Genomic DNA, 24,033 nt, shown 5'->3' on the forward strand with positions numbered 1-24,033 from the left:
AGCCCAAGGCAGACTCTCAATTCTGTGAGTGAGGTCTGGGGGGGCAAGAAGGGAGCTCCGACCTCTGAACTGCACTTGCACAGAATTTGGCCTTGGCAAGTAACTGAGGGCAGGCAGGATGAGAAATGCCGGTGTCCTGCTCAACCCTGGGAAGTGAGTCTTCTGACTAGGAGCTGCGGGTAGAGGGAACCCTGTGTTCTTGGCTGCGCCAGTCTGGAATGGAGTTTCGGCCTCAATGAACTGAAAGGAGGGAGGGATCAGTCTTAGTTCAAACACTACAGACCTTCATTTCTTATCCAATTTTAGCTGCTTTTTGAATATATGCTTCTCCATGTGCTGTATGGCCTTAAGAACATTTCTAGAGACTTTAAATGATATTCTAAAATATTTAATCAGTTTCAGTGGGAAGCAGGTCCATGGAGCTCCTCAGGCTGACACGATGGGAGCTGATCTCTTCAGTTTGTTCATTTACTACTAAATAAAATTCCATCGTATAAACACACGAACAGTGTATTTATCCATTCTCTAAATGATGGACATTTGGGTTGTTTCCAGCTTTTTTTGCTACTACTGCTGCTATGAGTATTCTTATACATATATTCTATACATGGGCAAGTGTTCCTGTTGGTTGTGCAGTATGTATGCACAGAGGAAGGGGCTTTTTAGATCAAAAGTTATGCCAACTTTACGAGGCAATGACAAATTGTTTTCTAAAGCACCTGTTCCAGTCGATGCTTATAACCAACAGGATACAAAAGTAAGGCCTTATTGATCTATATCCTCTATAGCCTTTGTTATTAAGAGACTTGACTGTTGAAAATCTAAAAGGTATAAACTTGCATCTTGTAGTCACTAACAAAGGTAAATACATGTTTAAGTTTATTGTTCTTGTTTGTTTCCTCTTCTGTGAATGCTACTTGTTTCTTCTGCCCATTTTTTGATCAGGTTGTCTTTTTCTTATTGATTTGTAGATTTGTACATATTTTAAATATTCTTTGTCAGCACCGTACATAAATGTTGCCAGTTGGTGGCTTGTCTTCAATTTTTCTAATGTGACTTTGGATAAACAGAAGTTCTAATTTTAATATAGTTGAATTTGTCAATCTCTTATGTTAGCCCTTTTTGTGTTTTAAGAAATGTTTCTCTAGCCCAAGGAGACAGAGTTTTAAAATTATTTTTATAATTTAACAATTTTAAAATTATCTCCTTCCATAGAGAGTAGATTTATTGAATAGGTCCTCCTTTCCACGCTGATTTACAATGCCCCTTCTATCCTACATGAGCTCCACTTATGCCCATGTGTTTCTGGGCTCTATCCTGCTCCAATGGCCAATCTGTCTATTCCTGTACCAATGCCACTTGATATTAATTACTATAACTTTATAATAAGTCGTAAGCTGGTAGGAGTGTCTTAGATAGTTCAGGCCTGTTGTTTTTCCACTCAAAAATTTTTTTTTTTTTAAATTTTTTTTTTTCAACGTTTATTTATTTTTGGGACAGAGAGAGACAGAGCATGAACGGGGGAGGGGCAGAGAGAGAGGGAGACACAGAATCGGAAACAGGCTCCAGGCTCTTGAGCCATCAGCCCAGAGCCCGACGCGGGGCTCGAACCCACGGACCGCGAGATCGTGACCTGGCTGAAGTAGAACGCTTAACCGACTGCGCCACCCAGGCGCCCCTCCACTCAAATTTTCAAATCAGCCTGTCATAATACATACACACACACACCCTACTGGGACTTAAAAAAAAATTTTTTTTTAATGTTTACTTATTTTTGAGAGAGTGTGAGCAGGAGAGGGGCAGAGAGAGACAGGGAGAGAGAAAGAGAATCCCCAGCAGGCTCTGCACTGTCAGCAGTGAGGCCGATGTGGGGCTCGAACTCACGAACTGTGAGATCATGACCTGAGCCAAAGTCAGACATTTAACAGACTGAGCCACCGAGGCGTCCCACGCTATTGGGATTATTACTGGAATTACACCGAATCTATAGGTTAGGGGTTACAAATTGGGGTCTGTGGACCCAATTATGCTTGCAGAAATGTTTAGTTGCGTAGCAGGGTGTTTTACACAATTTTGAAATTTGAATGCTTCTTACAGCTGACCCCTTCTCCCCCACCACCATCATACTGTACGTTGATTCAATCTACATAATACTTTTCTGCCTGGTCCTACATGTTACTGAATTTGCCACTCAGTCTTACATACCATTCCTTCCAAGGATTCTCTTGAGGGTCCCAACTTCCTTCTGAAGATACCAGCTGAAGGCTCCAAATTTCCCACTTCCTTATTACGCAGAAATACTTAGCCCATCTTTGTCTAATTCTGCAACGTTGGCCATACCCAAAGGATATTACTTTTTATAACTAGATAGATTCCTTAAGGTATTTCTTCCAGATAAAAGAACAACTTTTCCTAAAAGGAATTCTGAAATCTTAATGTTACTTACTCAGAATATAGCCAACTTTAAAAATAATCTTTTCTTTTATGGGTTTTGTACAAAATGAGAATCATATGATACTACTTTGCCCCACTTGGTTAACCTGGCTAGAGGTTTATCAATTTTATGATCTTTCCAAAAGTCCAGCTTTTGGTTTCATTGATTTTCTCTATTAATTTCCTGTTTCAAATTTCAATGGTATCTGCTCCAATATTTTATCTTCTGCTTGTTTTGGATTTAACTTGCTCTTCTTTTTTGAATTTGCTAAATTGGAACTTAGATTCTGGATTTTAGGTATTTCTTCTTTTCTAACCTGCATTCAGTGCTAACAATTTCCCCCTAGGCATGGCCTTTGCTGTATCCCATAAATTTTCATCGGTTGTATCTCCATTTTCATTTAGTTCAAAATATTTAAAACTTTTTTTTTGGACTCATGTTTTATTTAGAAGTGTGTTTTTTAGGGGCTCCTGGGTGGCTCAGCTGGTTAAGTGTCTGACTCTTGATTTGGGCTCAGGTCATGATCTCGCGGTTTGTGAGTTCAAACCCTGCGTCGGGCTCTGCACTGACAGGGCGAAGCCTGCTTGAGATTCTCTCTCCCTCTCCCTTTGCCGCTCTCCCACTTGTGCACTCTTTCAAAATTAATAAACAAACTTAAAAAAAAAAAAAGAAGTGGCTGATCTTTAAATATTGTGAAAACTTCCAGTTACCTTTGTTATCGATTTCTAGTTTAATTCTATTGTGGCCTGAGCGCATGTTCATATGATTTTTATTTTTCTAAGTTTGTTTGGGTGTGTTTGATGGCCGCAGATGTGGTCAGTCTTGGTGAAGGCTCCAGGTTGGAGTGAGAGTGTAACCCTCTGTCGCTGGATACAGTATTCTGTAAGTGTCGGGTAGATCCGGTTGGCTGACTGGGCTGCGTGGCTACATCCTTACTCATTTTCTGCCTGCTGCTGCCAATCAGCAGCCGAGCATCCCCAGTTCCTCAACCCCATTCCTCAGAACGCTGCTGGCATGCATTTCACTCTTCCATAAGCTATCATCATTGCTGCTATTGTTATTTCGAGAAAACTGTCAGATCCGTTAAGAAAAATGATTTTCTTGTGTCTTCATTTATTCCATTTCTAACTCTGTTACTTTCTTCATGTAGACCTGAATTTTTGACCTCTGTCATTTTTCCTTCTTTCAGACGAACTTAACATTTCTTTAGGGCAGATCTGTCTACTGATGACAAATTCCCTCAGTTTTTGTTTGAGAAATTCTTTATTTCTCCTTCACTGGTGAAGGATAATTTCATTGGATACAGAATTCTAGGTTGGTGGATTTTTCTTTCAAAATTTTCAGTATTTTACTTCACTCTCTTCCTGCTTGCATACCTTCTGAAGAGAAGTATGATATAGTTCTTATCCTTGTTTCCCTTTAGGTGAGGGGTTTTTCCCCCCCTCTGACTTCTATTTCCTCCCCGTCTTTGATTTTTGTCTCTCTTCGTCTTTGATTTAATTTTCTCTTTGAGATTTCCTGCAGTGTGAATGATATGCCTAGGTATAGGGTTTTTAAAAATATTTATCCTGCTGGGAATTCTGTGAGCTTCCCGAATTTGTGGTTTGGTGTTTACAAATAATTTTGGAAATTTATCAGTTGTTAGTAACTCTGAATATTTCTTCTTTCTTCTTCTGGTATAGCCATTATGTGCATGTTACACTTTTTTGAATTGCCCCACATTTTTTGGACACTCTGTTTTTTCCAGTCTTTCTTCTTTTTCAGTTTCAGTCTCAATTAACACGTCTTCAAGCTCACTGATTATTTCCCCGGCCCAGGGCACGATTCTCATGAGACCATTAAAAGCACTCTTCATTTCTATCCTAGTGGTTTTACTTCTGCGTTTCCTTTTGATTCTAAGAGTTTCTCCACCTCTGCTTACATTACCTCTCTGTCATATGTTGTGTACTTTTTCTACTGGAGTCCTTAGCTATATTAATCATGGTTATTTTACATTCTGGTCTGCTAGTTCCAAAACCTTTGCCATCTTTGGATTTGGTTCTGGTGTTTGCTTGGTCTCTTCACACTGCCTTTTGCCTTTTGGCATGCCAACTGACCTTTCTGAGAGCCCGCTACGATCCAGCAGGCGAACGTTACTGAAGGAAATAGGTCTTAAGTGGGAGGTTCTGTTTATCTGGACGACGTCAGGATGGGTTCACTGTCTGCTCTGGCTGCCGGTGTCAGAGGCTACAATTTCCTCTGGTGTCCTTGTTTTGTCCCCTCTGCTGCTTTCATTTCCCTAGAGACTCCTTCGTACACACGGCCCGAGAGGCACAGTTCTGTCAGTCGGAACCCTCTGTCAGACGGGAGCCCTGCTGACGTGTCGGGAGGTGGGGGGGAGAAGCTCTTCCAAAGCCTGTGGTTAGGTCTCGGTGGGCTAGTGAGCCTGTGTCCCCGGGCTGTGATCCTCACAAGTGCTTCAGGTTTTTGTTTTCCTTCTTAAGTGAGACAGAAAGGCTAGAGGGGGCCAGAGGTGGGTACTACTTTCCTCAAGGTTGGTTAGGCTGTGGTAAAACACCAGTGGGTCGGAATCTGGTAAAACAGTGTCCTGTCTGTGCAGGCCTTTGCTAAGGAGAACTGAATGCTCTGGGAGTATTTCGGATGATTACTTTTCCCTTCCCCTTGAGGGAAGGAGGGAAGATTTTTCTCAGATCTCCACTGTGACACATGGTGGGGCTCCTCTAAAACTCACAGAAGTACCTGGGACCCTCGTGGCTGGGTCTTCACAAGTTCTTCTCTCTCAAGCTAGCCCATGCTCAGACTCTAGCAATTAGCCAAACCACTCTCTAAATATGCCTACCAGATGCTGGCTGCAGTGGTGGTTTCTGGGCAGTTTCTGCCCTGGGTAAGCTCTGCTTCTCTGTATCTGCCCCTCCCCAGTTTTCAGGTCCCTGCGCCCTGTGGTCTCAATTCTCTGATGGATCTAAAAAGAGTTGCTGATTTTTAATGTTTCAGCTTTTTTCTTTCTGTGAGGATAGGAATCACCGTGTTCAAACTCTACACGTTGGGAGGGGCTAAACTACATTAAAAAAAAAAAAATTCTTTTGTATCTCTCCAGTCATTTACTTAGACTAATTAGTTTTCTAGCGGGAATTTACTGCAACAAAGTGAGTACATGTTTTAAGGGTTTTGATACATACTGCCAAACTCTCCTCCAAAGAAGAGGTAACCAAAAGAACCTACATTGATTTTTCTGCTCACAAACCTTCACTGGTCCCTCACTGGTCACAAACGATGTCCACCCAACTCTACCAAACACACGAGTCTCTGACGGTTGCATAGGGTTACTGTACAATATGGCCCTTATCTGTTTTCCGGTTTGACCTGTCACTACACCGAACCCAGTTCTTCAGTTTTAGTGTCTACAGCATGCCACGATGATTCATTTTGTTTTTGGTCAAGTCACGTCTCAATCTCGACAGTGCTCTCCCAAGTCTTCGTGGTCTTTTCAACTCAACCCGCACTCTGTTACTGCTCCCTGCGGCCTCGCCCACACAGCTACCTACCGCACAGTACTTCTAGCATACTCTGACAGGGGTCAACGAGGCAAGGAGTTTTCAGAGAACACCTCTATAATAGAGGGCACAGAGGACAGGCCCCAGTTTACTCTCTGCAAAGTAAAAGGGACTAGTTTAGGTAATAAAACTAAGAATTTCTAACATCATTTGGAGTAACTAAAAGTTGACGGTTTAGGGCAGAAAAGTACAGTGGATTTTTGCTTCTTATTGTATTTGTGGGTTCCCCCCCATTGCTCTAATCTAGTTTCCTTTTTTTTGCCCAATTTAAAACACCAATAGCACCAAAAACTAATATCCCGAATAAATTTATTCTATTAAGAACCTAGTTAGTGACATTTAAAAACGTACCTATTTTTCCTCTGGCTCTTTAGAAAAACCCATATACAAAACAACTATTTCTTAGATAAATACATAAAAAGTTGAACTAAATTTGTGTCACAAAGAAGATAAAGTCTAAACAATAAGCAAATGCGTGGCACAAAGAATTGTAATTAAAACGAAGGGGCGCTGGGGCGGTTCAGTTGGTTAAGCATCTGACTTCAGCTCAGGTCATGGTCTCGCAGTTCGTAGGTTCGAGCCCCGCATCGGGCTCTGTGCTGACAGCTCAGAGCCTGGAGCCTGCTTTGGATTCTATGTCTCCCTCTCTTTCTGCCCCTCCCCTGCTCGTGCTCTGTGTCTCTCTCTCTCAAAAATACATAAACATTAGAAAAAATTTTAAGAAAATGAAGAAAAGCTGTTACCAATTCTGAAAAATAGAATTTTTTCAGCCTTAATGGTTGATTTTTTTAAAAAAACTTAAAAAATCCAAAAAACAACTCACGTTCCATTTGCTCAAACATTACTGAGAAGAGGAAGTCTCGCGGTGTCATGTAATATTCGCCCTCATGTTCCAGTGAAGAAAACTGCATGAAGCGCTGTTTACGCAGGGACAGTTTTTCTCCCATCTCTCCAGAGTCGGCCATTTTCTAAAAGAAAAAGAGATTGCAATTTAAGACTTTTTTTTAGGATGAGTCCTCAACTTAGCTACTTTTAACACGATCTTGAAAGAGTAGTTTCAGTGTCTAGGTCTACCAATCTCCGAATGTTCACATCGTTCGTTTAACAACTATTTACTTGAGTGTCTACCCGCCCCTCTCTCAGGCTCGAGGAGACAATGGTGAATGACAAGACAGAGTGGGAAGACGACAACTAATGAATACACACAGACAATCATGGAGGATAATGAGAAGCGCCAGGAAGCAAGAGCAAGCCGGATAAAAGTCATAAGGGGTAGCATTTTAGAGAGGACGGTGAGGGGAGGCCTTTCTAAAGAGCTGACACTTACAGAGACTAAATGAGAGCAGTCATTGAGCCATGGGGCTCTCTGGAGGAAGAGAATTCTAAGCAGGGGGTAGAGTAAGATCCAAACCCATGAGATTCCCGTGTGTGTGTGTGTGTGTGTGTGTGTGTGTGTGTGTGTGTGTGTTTCTAGGTAAGCTAGAAACTGTTCAAGGAACAGTGTGGCAGTCAATGAAATCAGAGAGATGGGTAGGCAAGAGTTCAAGTACAGTTGTGCTTTTTCACGAAGATAAAACATATCATGTCTGATAAACAGCCCTGCTTTCAGAAATCGACTTACGTCACAGGTGGAAAGTGCTAAAAGGATAAGAAATGGGAACTGGTAAAATACTGTTAGTACAAGAGCCTGTATATCTCAGGCAACGGCACCTAGATCTCGACTCAAACGTGGATAGAGACAATATCGAAATCTTTGTTGCTAACCCTTCGTTGAGCGCTTGTTATGTGCTAGGGACTATACTAATAAAGCCTTCCACACGATTACTCAGTCCTCACCATAACTGAACAACAGGTACTGCAGGAGGCATGGAGACTAAAGTCAATGGCACAGCCAGTATGAAAAACCAGAAGTGTCCAACTCACAGTGTTTGGACCCTTACCTACCACACTCACCTCCCATCCGAGGCCGGGCATCATATCCTGGACATATGGAAGACAACACAGGGGTTAACGCAGACACCAATGTCAAGATAGCAGTAGATGCGGAAATCCGAAAGCATCCTCTCACCTTGGATTGTTTTCCTTACAACACTGCTCTGATCTGAACCACAGCATCCTCCCTGGCCACATCACTTTCCTTTCTCAGTTACTACCACTGAACCTATTATTTGCCCTGACACAGAGTGATGTTCACTGACTAGAATCGAAAGGGGGGAAAAATGTGAATTCTAGTTGCTTCAACCTCTCCAAATTCAAAGCCAACAAAATTCTAAGTCAACAGCTCCTTTTGGGCTGATCTCAGTCCTTTGCCTAGTATTAATGCTCTCTCCTCGGTTTGACTGTTGCTTTCTTCGACCAGCTAGTTTCATACCTCTGTGATGGTCTATGTAGTGCATTCCAGAATACTAAACATACATACTCAGTAATACTGCAATGATCTGAACCCCTATCTTTCCCAGAACTTGTCTATTTGTGTCTTTCCTTTTATTTCTCCTTAAATTACTACCACAAAAATAACCCGAGTCATGTTTTAATTATATTACTCCATACTCTTATCCTAATCATCAGAAAAGTGAATTTTGGGGCATCTGGATGGCTCAGCTGGTTAAGCGATCAACTCCTGAATTCAGCTCAGATCATGATCCCAAGGTCATGGGATCGTGCCCCGTGTTGGGGTCCACGATGAGCATAGAGCCTGCTTAGGATTCTCTCTCTCTCTCTCTCTCTCTCTCTCTGCCTCTCCCCTACCCCACTCATGCTCTCTCTAAAAAGAAAAAAAGGAAGGAAACTGGATTTTATTAACACTCCAAACATTTTATATATGAGGCAGATATAGTAACAGATAACATTATTATTTTATTTAAGAAACTGATACCGAGTATGTGTAGGAAAACAGTGGTAAACAAGACAAACGTTAATTCCTACCAGCATGTACTAAGTGCTTTGGCAGTGAAAAAAAGGATACAAATGAGATAGGGGAGAGCGGGTAAGGGTCTTCTCAGTAAATGTCACAGCACTGCCAAAGTCCTAGATATGACAGAGAATACAGTACAGTAGAAGAATGGAAAGAAGTTAAGGGCATATATATTATTAGTTTAGAGAATAGTTCTATTTACTATACTAATATTATTGTATAGTTTATTAAGAAATTAACAAAAGTGAGTGATCCATACAAAAATATAGTGTAGTTCCAAATTCTTTTTAAAATTTTTATGTTTATTCATTTTTGAAAGACACGACAGAGACAGAGCACAAGCAGGGGTGGGGCAGAGAGACAGGGGGACACAGAATCCGAAGCAGGCTCCAGGCTCTGAGCCGTCAGCACAGAGCCCGACGCGGGGCTCGAACTCACGAACCACGAGATCATGACCTCAGCCAAAGTCGGACGCTCAACCGACTGAGCCACCCAGGTGCCCCTATATTTCCAAATTCTTAAACAAACGTCTTTTTTTAATGCTTCCTAATATCTAAATTGCTCCTGACTAATTAAAAGAACAGCTTTTTGCCCAACTTAATCCTTTTTGTGTAAACAAACTCTTAAATTTCAACCAACTAAAAGGAGTCAATTACTGATTTATGCTCCTCCTCAAATGGTTTCGTAACAGGATGGACCATTACCTCTGCGTCTCTTGGTTTTCATGATGTCCTCCCCCTTGTAGCAATCCTATTCTTTCCTGGTGCGTCAAAAATGACCAAGAAGTAAAAACAAACCTTCCACTATTTTACAGCAAGACATGAAAACTACTTGCAAAGAAATCCTATTTTTTTCTTCTAGGAGATTTAGACCCTAAAAATCCCCTATCTCACGGTTACCATTCCATATTTTCCATATGCCTGTATGTCTGGAACTTGCATAAGCATAACATTTCCGAAGAGTCTTGAGAAGAATCAATTATTCTGGGAAGTGCCATTTTAAATAATGGTCGACTGGGTTGTCATCCCTTCCAGTTTTGATTAAATATCCTCTCCAGTGAACAAGAAAAAGTAGAGGAGGTGAAACTAAAACTCCCTTTCACGGGCGGATCTCTGAGCTTAAAGTTGTCATATGAATCACAGGCCATGAATTTAGAAGGTCACTTAGAAGCACATGACCTCCAAATTTGTCCTACCACCATGACTTTATCAGCAGATGGTATGAAATACAACCGTCTAACAACCGCTACTAACACCCTCACAATTCACTCTGGTATTGTGGCCTTTAATTCCTGCTACTTCGTGGTATAAACAAACCAATTCTTTCAACTACCTACAAACCTTTCAACTCCCATGGCATTACTCCCATGGCATAAGGTCTCTTTTTTTCCCTCATCCTTTCTACTACCTCTCCCACTCTGCTTACTGAGTACACAGCTATCACTTGGAGGTCGCCACCATCGTCGATTCTAATCCTACCACTTCTCTTATGGAACACAAAGTGGAAGCTCCAAGTCAGTCTCTTCCTATTAGTCTTCCCCGCATCCTAATCCACCCTTCAAGTAAAAACTTACTGGAGCATCTACTAACTTGAGGTCTCTCTAGGAAGAGACAGGACACGTATGAGTCAAGGCGGCAACAGGATAGCAGTAAAGCCTAACAATAATAGCTTGTGTTAATATGGAGTATATGCAGGGCAGCGTGCTAACGTCTTTACAACCTTCGCGATAGCCCCAACAGCAGACATCGTTACCATCTTCATTTTACAAAAGAAGAAACCGTGGCTTGTCAAGTGTTAGCGGCTTGCTCAGATTAACACAGCAAGTAAGTCCACAGCACAGGCAGTGTGACAATAACCCCAGTCTCAACCACTACCCTATGCTCGCTCCTCTAAGACTTACAGAAGTTAGCAAAACAGAGAAAGCAGTGTGGGTAACGATGGCTGAGGAAGCTCGTGAAAACAGTGGGATTTAAGCTAGGCTCTAGAGAATAAAAATGACTACAACAAGAATTAGCCATATTTAGGCCTGGGCTAACTGTTGTCCATTTCCTAAATGTTAACTATGGCTTCTCTCCTTCAATCAACGTAGGATTTCTAATGTTTCTTTGCTACAATGAACTTTACCTGGGAGGGGGAGGGGGGGGAAAGTACTGTTTTAAAATCACTAGAACCTTTATAATTCCAGGTTGATGAACCAACAAATTAGTTTTATTTAGGTCACCTTTACCATACAGTAGCTGAATTTTAAGTTCAGTTAGTTAGTTAGTTAATAATCTCTACACCCAACATGGGGCTCAAACTCATGGCCCCAAGATCAAGAGTTGCACACTCCTCTGACTGAACCAGCCAGGCACCCCAGTATTGAATTTTAAAAACCACTAGTATAATTGATGTGCTATATATATGCTTACTTCACAGAATTTAGATGATAAATCTAGATCACTGAAGTATAAACATATGACACATAATGTTACATTTAATTTGCCATTTTTAATCTTTTATTTACCTGTCAGGTTTATTCCTGCCTTACTTCATTTGTGTAACCAATTCTGATCATATTTCAGACTTACTGGATGGATTTAATTGTCAAGAATGAACAATTTTTCCTTCCTCCCCAACTCTTTCTTTCATCTGAGTTCTTTTCCTACACACATGCTTGCGTGTTCTTTTCCCACCTTCCCTTCTTTCCTTCTCTTACATGTTTCAGGTGGATTTATTTATTTATTTTTAAAGGTTTTTACAAATGTTTATTTATTTATTTTGAGAGAGAGGGAGAGAGAGAGAGAGAGAGCGAGCGAGCAGGGCAGGGACAGGGAGAGAGGGAGAGAGAATTCCAAGCAGGCTTTGCACTGGTAGCACAGAGCCTGATGCAGGGCTTGATCTCTTGAAATCATGCATGACTGAGCTGAAAATCAAAAAGTCAGATGCTTAACTGACTGAGCCACCGAGGGGCCTCTTAAAGATTTTATTTTTAAGCAATGTCTGCACCCAGTGTGGGGCTTGAACTTACAACCCCAAGATCAAGAGTCTCATGCTCTACTGACTGAGGCAGCCAAGCATCCCCAAAACAGGAGTTTTCAGGTGGCTTTGTAAAAATTGTTGGCTGCTGCTTTCATATTCCTTGAACGATTACTGTTGTTGTTATTATTGTTATTGATATTGTTTTGGGTACTCATTTGCTTAACCTCCATTCATTTCCTTTAGTCTCTTTCTCACTTTGGCATATATGTGGCCTATCTATGGTAGGTTGGGCTTGGTAAACTGAACTAAGGCAAAGACATTGGCTTACAGACTTTGTAAGTGTCATCAGAATATCAGTTTAGATGGAAAGGATGAGAAGGAACAATAAAGGTCAAAATATTAAAGTTATATCTGAGAGTAACAATATACGAGCAAATCGTAGCTTAGTATTCTTGCATATCAGGCAATGAAAAGCTCATTAATTCATTCTCAAACGTTGAAGAACCTGTTATGTGTCACTGTTCTGTAGATATATAGATGGGTACTATGAGGTCTTCCTTCAAGGAGTTTACAGGGGGGAGTGCTGGATAGCAAATAAATAATTAATAAGAGCACTGTCTCTCAGGCCAAACTGCCTGGGATTCAAATTCCTGTTCTGTCCCTTACCAGACATGTGAAATTTGGACCAGTGACCTCTCTGTGCCTCATCTGATTCATATGAAAAATGTGGAAACTGGAATCAAACTACTTGGATTTAAATGCCAGCTCTATCAGTTGGTCAAGTCGTACTATCCTTCTTCACTTAACTAATGCATAAAATGGACGAAACAGAAGTCACTACTTCAAAAGGTCTTTTATTTATTTTTTAGTCATTGAACAAAGTTAAGTGTAATTAACATGCAACGTTACATCACTTTGATTCAACAGTTCTATAGGTTACTCCATGCTCAGCACAATAAATGTAGTCACCACCCGTCACCATACAAAACTGTTGACTATACTCCTTATGCTGTATCTTTTCATCTCCCTGTATCATTCAAAGGCTCTTTTAAAGAATGAGTGTTCAGTGAAATAATACACACAAAGCCCTTATCATAATGCCCGGCACACACTAAGTGCTCTAGAAGGTTAGCTATTACTACTATGATACAATTTTAACAAATGCTCTAATAGAATTATAGAAAAAATTCTATGAGAAGGCAGAGAGAGGACCAATGAACTGTCTTGTTACTTGGAAGACTTCAGAAAGGCATCGCAGAGCAGAAGACGGTTGAACCACATCACACAAGAGGGGGTACAAGGAGCTGCAGTACAGCAAACTATACTAAAGTCAGTTCTGAGCTTGGGCGGGGGGGCACATCCATGGTGTAGAGGGTTGCTGGGGTACATGAAAACATAAATGGACCAAACAGGAGAATGGCACACACACTACACTGGAAAGGTCATCTTGGCTACTGACATTTTCTTCCGTTAATTTATACAACAGCCACCATATATGTGGGACGCTGGAACCTACCTAGCCGATTCTACAGGAAACTCATACCACGATTCAACACTTACTCTTCACCTACAAATAGATCTAATAAGCTTGGGCTATTAAGTTTCAGCATCCCAGCACATTAAAAACATTAAGTTATAAATGCTAGATGCACATACACTGATGGCAGAAGTGAGATCCAAAGAGCCTGACAGCGAGATAGGAAAGAAGACAAATGTACAACAGACCTGGCTGCAAGAGTCAGAACCAATCACCGTTACGACAACCAGTCAGTAGCCTCGAGAGTCTGAACCAATCACCGTTACGACAACCAGTCAGTAGCCTCTGGGGCTATTTATGGGGATGATCTTCAGGCATTGAGAAACTGCTAATTTATGTAGGGAATATTCTGTTAAAAGTGTATGAAAATATGTAACACGGTTTAAATGTTAACGCACATCTTGCATAAAAAGGATGTTTTACTGCTTGCAAGGGTAATTTTAGTCATCTGGAAGATTCACTCACATGCACACCCCGGATGATGCTATGTAAATTCAGCATTACGGTCTGATCTACAATATATCCAAAGTACTTTGTAGAATGTGTGTTAGATAAAAATACCAGGCCTATGTTTACATAAACTGAAAATGAGTAGAATCTTCAGTGAAAATAGAATGTCTTTCAGAAAAACTAAGCAGACATGGTTTGGGCTTGTCATAAATACTATTATATGTCAAATAAAATTAGACCACAGGATGTGAATCTTTTCATCTTTCCAAAACTGTTAACGTACACCTTTAAAAGAACTTACCACCAGTGTATTCCTAGTCATAACGCAGTATCACTTACAGGAAAAGCATCTACGAAAAGCGTATCAGTATGCTGAAACACAGGTGTGGGGGATTTCGGGATGTGTAGAGAAATGCGACTGCTTTTTCCTGGGGCTAAATCAATTCCTTTCAAAGACAAAAAGTAGCATAAGGCAAACCATAATTACAAGCAATTTATTTAGGATATACATTTCAGCATAAATGTAGATGTTCATGTCTGAAATCTCTAAGTACAGAGGACTGTTCCAAGGCTCTGGAGAGAATATCAGCACCAGAGGAAGTTGGACTCTCCAGGTATTAAATAAAGGATCTACTGCATAAACAAGTTTTCTTTTTCCTTTGGATTTTTGGTTTTTAATCTCAATCAACATAATAATTCACTTGAAAATAAAATCTGGAAAGGTCCTTTCTACTATACTAAGGTTCCTCCAAAAAAAAAAAAAAAAAAAAAAAAAAAGAGGGTATGAGGTACCTTCTTAAGAGAGTTAACTCTTAATAAAATCAAAGGGTCACTAAAAAACAAAACAAAACAGAAACAAAATTCTAAAAACTGATGTGAAAGTTCTTAAAACCTCCCTCCCACATCACGACAAAAAAATAAAAAAAGCAGTTAAGTACAGCCATGCCGAGGCTAGCTCCTAACCTCCTACTTTAAACTTGTCCTAGAAGGACCTTCTGATCATTTGGATCCAACTGTAAGAAAACACTAGGACCGAAAAGTAGTTTCTTCTTCCAGGGAGGAGAGTGTCATTTGGGGGAGTGAGTGGGTGACATCCTGAAATCCCTCACTGATGAGGGCCACCCTGGACAGCTGTGTGCATTGCACAAGTCCATGGGGCACCATTCGCTGGAATCACCATGCAATCGTCCAGCAAATGGGAGCAAAGTGCACTGAGGAAAGGGTGTGTGTTCCCAATCTGTACAAAGTTATCATACGGGACAGGTGCATTGCTGTCACTGACATCTCCTGGTTTGCAGGGGCCGTGAAGGCCAGAGAAAAGTACAGGACGTCCCACGGGAAGCTCCTGTCACTCTCTGCATTCACTGCAGGCCCAACAGTTGTCCTTTTCCCCCTCCTGTGTTCTACCAAAGGGGGCCAGCATCAGAAGTTATGACTTGGTCGGGCAGAGGGAAATACTTATTCATGACCATGGAGCCCTCAGGCAGCTAAATGATGGAACAGTTGATGTTGCTATTAACATCCTGCTCTTTAGTTAATATTCTAATGAAAAGATAAAGAGTGCTTAGATCAAGATGGAAAGAAGTCAAGGATAAACATTCACATGGTTTTTGGCACACACGGTGTTTGGCTGGAAAGTCTGTTTAAAACCTAGTGTTGGGACTATGCAAGTTCTGTGGGAAAAAATGAAGAACAACAAGAAACAATGAACAATGAAAATCCCATTCTGAAAGAAAATAAGAAAAAATCATAGGAAACAAAAGTGGCAACCTTACAACATCAGAAAGCAAGATAAGATGCCAGACGGACAACAGAAACACTTGAGAAGGGAGTTGGTCTCACTAAATAAGAGAAAACGCCATTATAAAACTTAAAATACTTTAAGAAACAGAAAAGATTAGAATCAACCTTGCAGTAATCTACGGACTACATGATAGGGGGGAAAAATCACACAGAAGGCAGAAGAAAAGCACGAAGAAAAGCAATCAGGGAAAAGAACATCCACATGCATGACAGACACAAAAACTCAACATCTGATTAACTGCTGTGCTCCGGAAAGAGAAAGGGCAAAATCAGACATCAATTTCCAAAATAATAGTGTAAAACAAACAAAACAAAACAAAACAAACTTTACTGAAATGAAGCTTTGAATTTGCTCCTCTGCCACCGTCTTATGTATGTGTATGTACTTCGGGTTTGAATAATCCTGGAAGGCCTCAGAGGAAACTGATCAGTTTTAGTCTCTTTCAGAAAACCTAAGTAAGGCAGATGTTAGAAAATCGAAGTAAGGTTGAAACCACGACGCCTTTATTGTTGGTATCTCAAAAGCTGTTTTCTAAAGGGCTAATACCCAAGAAAGGGCACAGTAAAGGATAAGTCATAATTTATTTCTAAGATGATTTGTTTTAAATTTTTTATTTATTTTATCTTTTTAGTAGACTTCGCGCCCTGTGCGGAGCCCAATGCAGAGCTGGAATTCACTACCCCGAGATCAAGACCTGAGCTGAGATCAAGAGTCGGACGCTTAACCAACTAAGCCACCCAGATGCCCCTATTCTAAGGCTATTCTTAAAAGACACGTCTCAGTCTTACGTGTTATGTAGGGAAATGAAAGCAGTCCAAAGGGGAGAGCACATTCACACCACTCGACCCAGAGGGCTGGAGAGAGCTTTTTTGCCCGTCCTCATCTCATTCACCGCAGTTCAAGAGAACTTTTCTGCTAGGAACGGACTAAACGGCATTAATCGTGACTTTTATCTGAATAATGAGATTTCGTAAGATACTTCCACAGATCTGCTCTGTTGGCCAAGGTATACTGTTACACATAAATAACCAGCGGACTGGCATGAGGGCAGCAGCTGCCGGAGAAACTAGCCCCTCAGAACGAAGAGTATAGAATGTAGTGGTGGAGATCAAAGAAACGCCGGGGGCCTGTTGGTGGCTCTCTTGTCATCCGAAACCCACCAGAGACTGAATTTAGAGTCGTGGTAGGTGGAAAGTGATGGCAGTGGGGATGAATTCCCATCACCACAACTATTTGCTTCTCAAACCTGCATCTAAAGCTAAATACGTGGGGAAGGAGGGGCAGCAGAAATGCTGGGATTTGGGGCTATGCTGAGCACGTGAGAACCATCCACATGGTTCTGGTTATATATAAAATGCTCCATGGATTTCGAGGATTACTTGTAATGCAGGAAAAAATGTGACAAAGGAATTAAGAGCAATGAGTGATGTGAAGTGGATAAAAGAGATCTTTGAAAGCTGATGACTTCTGTTAAAACATTTCCCTAGTTTATTGCCTTTAAAGCAACAGGTGCTTCACCATTCTGTCTCTAGTTTTTATCCATGAAGTGACAAATTCGAAAAAGTTAGCTCTCTGTTCTTTGTTGAACATTCTTTGCTTTCTGCATTCCCAGGAAGAAAGTGAGAAAAGAAAGAGCCTTCCTTACAATGCTTTCAATATATCCAATATACCCACAATGCATTAGACCAAACGTAGTAAAACCGTATTCATTTGGGACCTTTATTTTGGAATTTGTAACAATCTGGATACCATATTATTGCTTTGCTGTCTTTGAACTTTCTGTGGCCCATCTGAAAGACTATCTTTTCTTCTCCAAGAAAACTTTTACAAGTGGAAAAATTTCAGTCATTAGAACTTTCCGATTTTGTTCTGAATTGGGGGAGAATTCATCGTATATGAAAAAAAAGTCCTGCCAGACTAAATTAGAAATATTAACTGCATAAGCTATACTTCACAATAAACTCTACGAAATGAGAGAATATTAGCCAAGGAGACAAAAGTCACTCTTAGAAGACCCTGAAGTTCCGGGAATGACTCTGGCTGGCTTCTGATCGTTGTCTGGTCTAGTGAGGGCCTAGCCTAGACTTCTTTCCAGAGACTAGAAGAACGCTAGTGTGACTTTCCTTGGATAAGTGCAGTAATGAAATGGCATATGCTTATATTAACTTAAAAAAAAGCGTGGAGTTCCGTGTAGAGAGGAGTGGCCACTGGCAGGGGACGCTGATGAGTAAAAACATAAGCGCCTTCTCTTCGAGTAACTGCTTTCTCTCTCCTGATGAGATCAGTGAACAGAATACTCACTTTCTCTTCTTCCGTAATTACCTTGCAGGAAGTACATAACAACTACATAAACTTCTGTTTATGCTCTTAACAAAAAGTTTAAATTAGGCTTCATATGATTAAAAAAAAAAAAAGACTAGAGTCTCGACTTAAAACTACAATCCCAAGTTTCATCAATATCACTCATTGCAACCATAACTAACATTTTCCAAGGGAATGATTGAGTTACTTCAGTTTATTTCCCCCTGCTCCCACAGGAGAAGGTAAACTACTTTGTGAACTCTTGCTAAAACTATTCAACACCAACTTATTTAACAAATACCAGGCATCTCCTCTGGCCTAGCATTGTATGGAGATAAAATACAGAGGCGCTCACTTTCTAGCGGGGGAGGCGTAATGGAATGGAAGGTGGAAAGTGCTAGACAGAAGTAGGAAAGGAGCACCTAGCGGTTTGCAAGTGTGTCTGTCTCACTGATGATCACCTAGCGGTTTGCAAGTGTGTCTGTCTCACTGATGATCACCTAGCGGTTTGCAAGTGTGTCTGTCTCACTGATGATCACCTAGCGGTTTGCAAGTGTGTCTGTCTCACTGATGATCGCCTAGCGGTTTGCAAGTGTGTCTGTCTCACTGATGAGCGCCTAGCGGTTTGCAAGTGTGTCTGTCTCACTGATGAGCGCCTAGCGGTTTGCAAGTGTGTCTGTCTCACTGATGATCACCTAGCGGTTTGCAAGTGTGTCTGTCTCACTGATGATCACCTAGCGGTTTGCAAGTGTGTCTGTCTCACTGATGATCACCTAGCGGTTTGCAAGTGTGTCTGTCTCACTGATGATCACCTAGCGGTTTGCAAGTGTGTCTGTCTCACTGATGAGCACCTAGCGGTTTGCAAGTGTGTCTGTCTCACTGATGAGCACCTAGCGGTTTGCAAGTGTGTCTGTCTCACTGATGATCACCTAGCGGTTTGCAAGTGTGTCTGTCTCACTGATGATCGCTTAGCGGTTTGCAAGTGTGTCTGTCTCACTGATGAGCACCTAGCGGTTTGCAAGTGTGTCTGTCTCACTGATGAGCACCTAGCGGTTTGCAAGTGTGTCTGTCTCACTGATGATCACCTAGCGGTTTGCAAGTGTGTCTGTCTCACTGATGATCACCTAGCGGTTTGCAAGTGTGTCTGTCTCACTGATGAGCACCTAGCGGTTTGCAAGTGTGTCTGTCTCACTGATGAGCACCTAGCGGTTTGCAAGTGTGTCTGTCTCACTGATGAGCACCTAGCGGTTTGCAAGTGTGTCTGTCTCACTGATGAGCACCTAGCGGTTTGCAAGTGTGTCTGTCTCACTGATGAGCACCTAGCGGTTTGCAAGTGTGTCTGTCTCACTGATGAGCACCTAGCGGTTTGCAAGTGTGTCTGTCTCACTGATGATCACCTAGCGGTTTGCAAGTGTGTCTGTCTCACTGATGATCACCTAGCGGTTTGCAAGTGTGTCTGTCTCACTGATGAGCACCTAGCGGTTTGCAAGTGTGTATGTCTCACTGATGAGCACCTAGCGGTTTGTACCTGTGTATGTCTCACTGATGAGCACCTAGCGGTTTGCAAGTGTGTATGTCTCACTGATGAGCACCTAGCGGTTTGTACCTGTGTATGTCTCACTGATGATCAATTTCAAACTACGGTCATTATTTTTCCCGTTATTTATCACCCATGACATTGTGACTTCTTACTTTTCAAAATGAGACATGCATCAGACTAATATTTTTCAACATGATACAATGAAGTTTAAGTAGGAAGTCAGAAACAGGTCTGGTATTAGTACATTTATTTGGATTGTGGTCCCTCTCCTTTGGGCAGCAGAGCAGTAACAAAGAACCTTTTGTGGTGGAAGCTGTGGTCCAATTTCTGCAACGAACTCATCCATGCAAAAAGTTCTCAAAACTGAGCATTTCAGGCAAGCCCGGAGAAAGTGCTGCTATCAGAGGGCTGAGTCACAGAGGCTGCTGCTAAAGACAACAACATGTAGGACGCCGCATCCTACAATAAATGACCCAGTCTGGAGTAAAGAAGGGATGGGCCCTTCTCTCCTCCCTCCCACCCCTTTGTGGGGAACAGCTGCAGTCTGTAGCTGTAAAGTATTTTATAGTTTGGGACTGCAGAAGGAAAGTAACTCATTCCTATAGTACTTTGCACTGCTTTCTCCCCAGACTGCCACATTCTCTGTGATCTACTCAGACTTCCATCCCCAAGTCCCAGGAAAAGACTGTCTGTCCCCTTAGTTAAAAGAACACTCACTGTGTGGATGGCCACGTAAAGCTTGTGGCTGAATACTGATAGCAGTTTGCCTGGCACAAAGTTCCTTTAGCCCCATACCCTAACCCTACACAAAACTTGGTCAAAGAGTGGAATTATTTTTTGAAAACAGCAATTTGTTGCTTGCATATAAACAGAAATTGCATCCAAAACAAAAACAAATTTTTAAAAAAACCTTCATATAAATAAATGGAAAGATAACAAAAGCCTGAAAGAAGGGGCAGATTTGCAATTTATTAAAAACAAAACTATATTTCTATTTAAAACTTCCATTGGTAAAATAAATAAATAAATATTCCATTGGTACTACTATTATTATTATTATGAACTAGGTCTTTGTGCAAAATAAATATGGCACTAATTTAAAATGTCGGGGCGCCTGGGTGGCTTAGTCGGTTAAGTGTCTGACTTTGGCTCAGGTCATGATTTCATGGTCTATGGGTCTTTAGGTTCCAGCCCTGTGTTGGGCTCTGTGCTGGCAGCTCAGAGCCTGGAGCCTGCTTCAGATTCTGTCTGTCTCTGTCTCTCTCTGCCTGTCCCCAGCTTGTGTGCTCTCTCTCTTTCAATAATAAATAAGTAAACTTTAAAAAATTATTTAAAAAAATAAAATGTCAACCTTAGTTTTGTTCACTGCTAATATGATTTTCCTGAAACTGATGTTTGCTCCTGTGTTCTTTAGCTTCCGCATTTACCCGGCTACCTGTGATGAGTGTCGATAAACCTTACTGCATACCTTTCCAGAAGACAGGTTAAACAACCACTTACTGCTTCTGACTGTAATTAAAACACTTCACAAAGCTAAGATGTAACATAGTTGCTTGTTTCTGGTCCCTTTTTTCATTTGGCTAACTTGGTGGTTATTGCTCTAGGAATCCTTCCTCAAGTAGCCACTTTGGGTTGGGTAGCCTCTCAGGTAGGAGCATAGCGAACCCAGAGTAAACTTTCATCAAGCTCTGTGCTGGAATCGTCTGTTGTCCAATACAATGAATTCTTTAAGAAAGGAAAATGTATTTTTGCCCCTCTGTATCACCAGTGCCTACTACATGGTTAATATTGCTAAATGGGTAAAAAAAAGAAAGTGTGCCAGAACGCATGGGTCTTTACGAATGGGAACCAATTCCAAACCCAGAGTGTGACGGTAAAAAAATAATAATTTAAACAGATTTTGGTGTGTGAATACACAAAAGTTTGTTTTGTGTGTTTACACATTTAAAACCCCATTAACTTATTAAAATATCTTTAGGTGGGTGTGCACTTTGTCATGTGCAACTGCACTAAAGAAGTTCTCACGCAAAAGGAAATAAAGGCCCCTTGGTTCCTGTTATTATAACCACAAATTACTGTATCCTGTTAAGTTCTTCGGTTTTAAAAAATGCCTTCTTGGGAAGAGGAAAGAGGTAAAGCCATTGACGGGTGGGGTAGTGTTAACCGTCCCAGAGAATATTGCCTTATTTTTTGCCGATTGTAGAAATCATAGAATCTCAGAAACAGAATGCTCTCAACTGGATTACACCAGCTGCTTCACACTCTCCTGTAAATCTGAATGAATGACCTAATGGATTTCAGGCCTTACATCATGTTTGGTTTAGGTTTTAACGGACTGTTTCAGCTTTGGCTTGGAGATCACTGACATAACTTTACAGTGTATTTATGATAAAATTTTGCTATCAGAATGTACTGGTAGGAAACGAGCAGGGGATGAGCCAGACATTTTACCAAGCATTGGCAAAGCAGGTAGAGTTTATGAGCAAAGGTACTGGGACGCATGCCACTTGTATTTCTGTTGATGTTTACAAATTAAATCGCCAGTTAAAAAAAGTGATGCATAGATTACACAATAAAAATACACAATACAGAAAAACAAGTCATACACAGATATGGCTATATATTTTGGCAAATTAATTTATTATTCAAGCAAATCACTTAAGACCTGGCAAAGATTTGCCAAAATCTCTCTTTTGGCTTTTACTTTATTCTTTGGACAAATTTCATGAGAAGATATCCATGCTTTTATTTAGTAATTTCTGAGGATACTGTAACAGTGCAGATTTAAAACGATTCCATAATAGAATCTGTTGTATATTGACTGGAAAACCAAACAGACTGTTTGTGTTTTGCTTTAAGCATAAGTAAAGTAGACAACTGCTAAATAAATAAATGGAAGAGAATTTCCCATTTTACTATTTCAAATGCCATTACTTTAAGTACTCAGTCACTTTTCTCCTTCAACTTCTCTACCACGCTTTCTGTCATTTACAACACTTGGGTCAAATGAGGAATCATGAGTTTCTATAACTTAACATGCAAATACAGGAAAGAAGCCGTATAAAACCGTGCCAGTGAATCATACACGAAGTTAGCAGAACTGTTAGCATCTGCCTAGGAAACAGTGAGGTGTGTACTAAATGAAGTTCTCTGGGTACATGTTAAGAAAAATTTTATCTTGACCCCTGAGAATTTTAGAATCTTTTTTTTAAGTTAGAGTTTTTTATTTTTGAGAGGGAGAGAGTGAACAGGGGAGGAGCAGAGAGGGACAGGGAGAATCTCAAGCAGGTTCCATGCTGTCAGTGTAGAGCCCAACATGGGGCTCGATCCCACCAACTGTGAGATCATGACCTGAGCCAAAACCAAGAGTTGGATGCTTAACCGACCGAGTCACCCAGACGTCCCTGAGAATTTTAGAATCTTATATGAGAAACAAAACCAGTAAAAACCTGTGGTTGATGGTAAGTTGTTACATATGTACTTTAAGGGTAGGCATGGGCAGAACTAGCACTGGGGTAATCTTGTTAAAATGTATCTGGTGATAATTTACTCCCGTATTTTTTACAACAAGAGAATAACTCTACTTGAATCTCGGGAAGAGTAGGGGACAGAAGAAGAGCAGAGCCTGAAGTGCTGAAATGATTCAGGTAACCCAAATCTCCAAACATGAATTGCCAGGGAAGTCCCAAAGAGTAACTAACTCTTAATATTTACATACTTGGATGGATTTTGTCACTTTGTTCAGTATAAAATTAATTTCTCAATATTTATTGCTATTGTTTACTTAATTGACGAAATTAAAAACTTTACACATGTACTACAGATTACCAGTATTAATAACATTCCTGTGGATTTGTAAGTAGAATCCTAAGCTCTGAGAACCTGAATAATCCAACCTACTTCCAGGCCACAGGGTGAAGAGAGGAAACTTGAAGACGCTCAGACAATGGGCTTTTAAGACTTAAAGGAGAGGGACAGACAAAGGTGTGTGTTCTCTTTATAAAGCTATACACAGGGTAAGCGAGTGTAATAGGGCTAATGGACCATACACTGGGCTGGAAAAGAGAATGCAGAGAGTCAAACAGAAGCAAAGAATTGGTGAAAGGGAAGAGTAATACCATAAATTATCTGACTTGAGGGTAACATCACTGAAAAGCTAGGAGTAACGCACTGAGACATGATAAAAGCAGTGAACTAGAAATAATTTTAGATATAACATTGCAAACATTTCATAATATGAAGAAAGAAGGGACAAGGGGCGTATTCTAACACATTAGATCTCACACAGGCTCTAAGTCCCCACACTAGATGGTCACACTTCCTGGTGTCCATAACTCCCTGAAATTATACGTGAAAACGTGTATATGCACTTTGGGGAAGAAAGTATACACCTTTCATCACGTTCTTAAACAGATTCACAACCTATTCAAAGGTAAGAAATAAGTGACAATGATGCATCAGCAAATATAAAGTGATAATATGATAAAATACAATGATTAATAAAATCTTAAAATGCTCCAATTTTGAGTACTGCCCAT

At 40.8% G+C, this 24,033-nt stretch overlaps 1 protein-coding gene across 1 annotated transcript in view; it reads right to left on the reverse strand.

The window, feature by feature from the left end:
- The window catches only part of MICU2 (mitochondrial calcium uptake 2), a 140,165-nt gene that overhangs the window by 97,254 nt on the left and 18,878 nt on the right, over positions 1–24,033 (reverse strand). The window contains exon 2 of the mRNA XM_047874677.1: positions 6,812–6,956. Within this exon, the coding sequence (XP_047730633.1) occupies positions 6,812–6,956 (145 nt within the window). The remainder of the gene's footprint in view (positions 1–6,811; positions 6,957–24,033) is intronic.

Source organism: Prionailurus viverrinus, chromosome A1 (assembly GCF_022837055.1).
Source record: "Prionailurus viverrinus isolate Anna chromosome A1, UM_Priviv_1.0, whole genome shotgun sequence".
Taxonomy (NCBI): domain Eukaryota; kingdom Metazoa; phylum Chordata; class Mammalia; order Carnivora; family Felidae; genus Prionailurus; species Prionailurus viverrinus.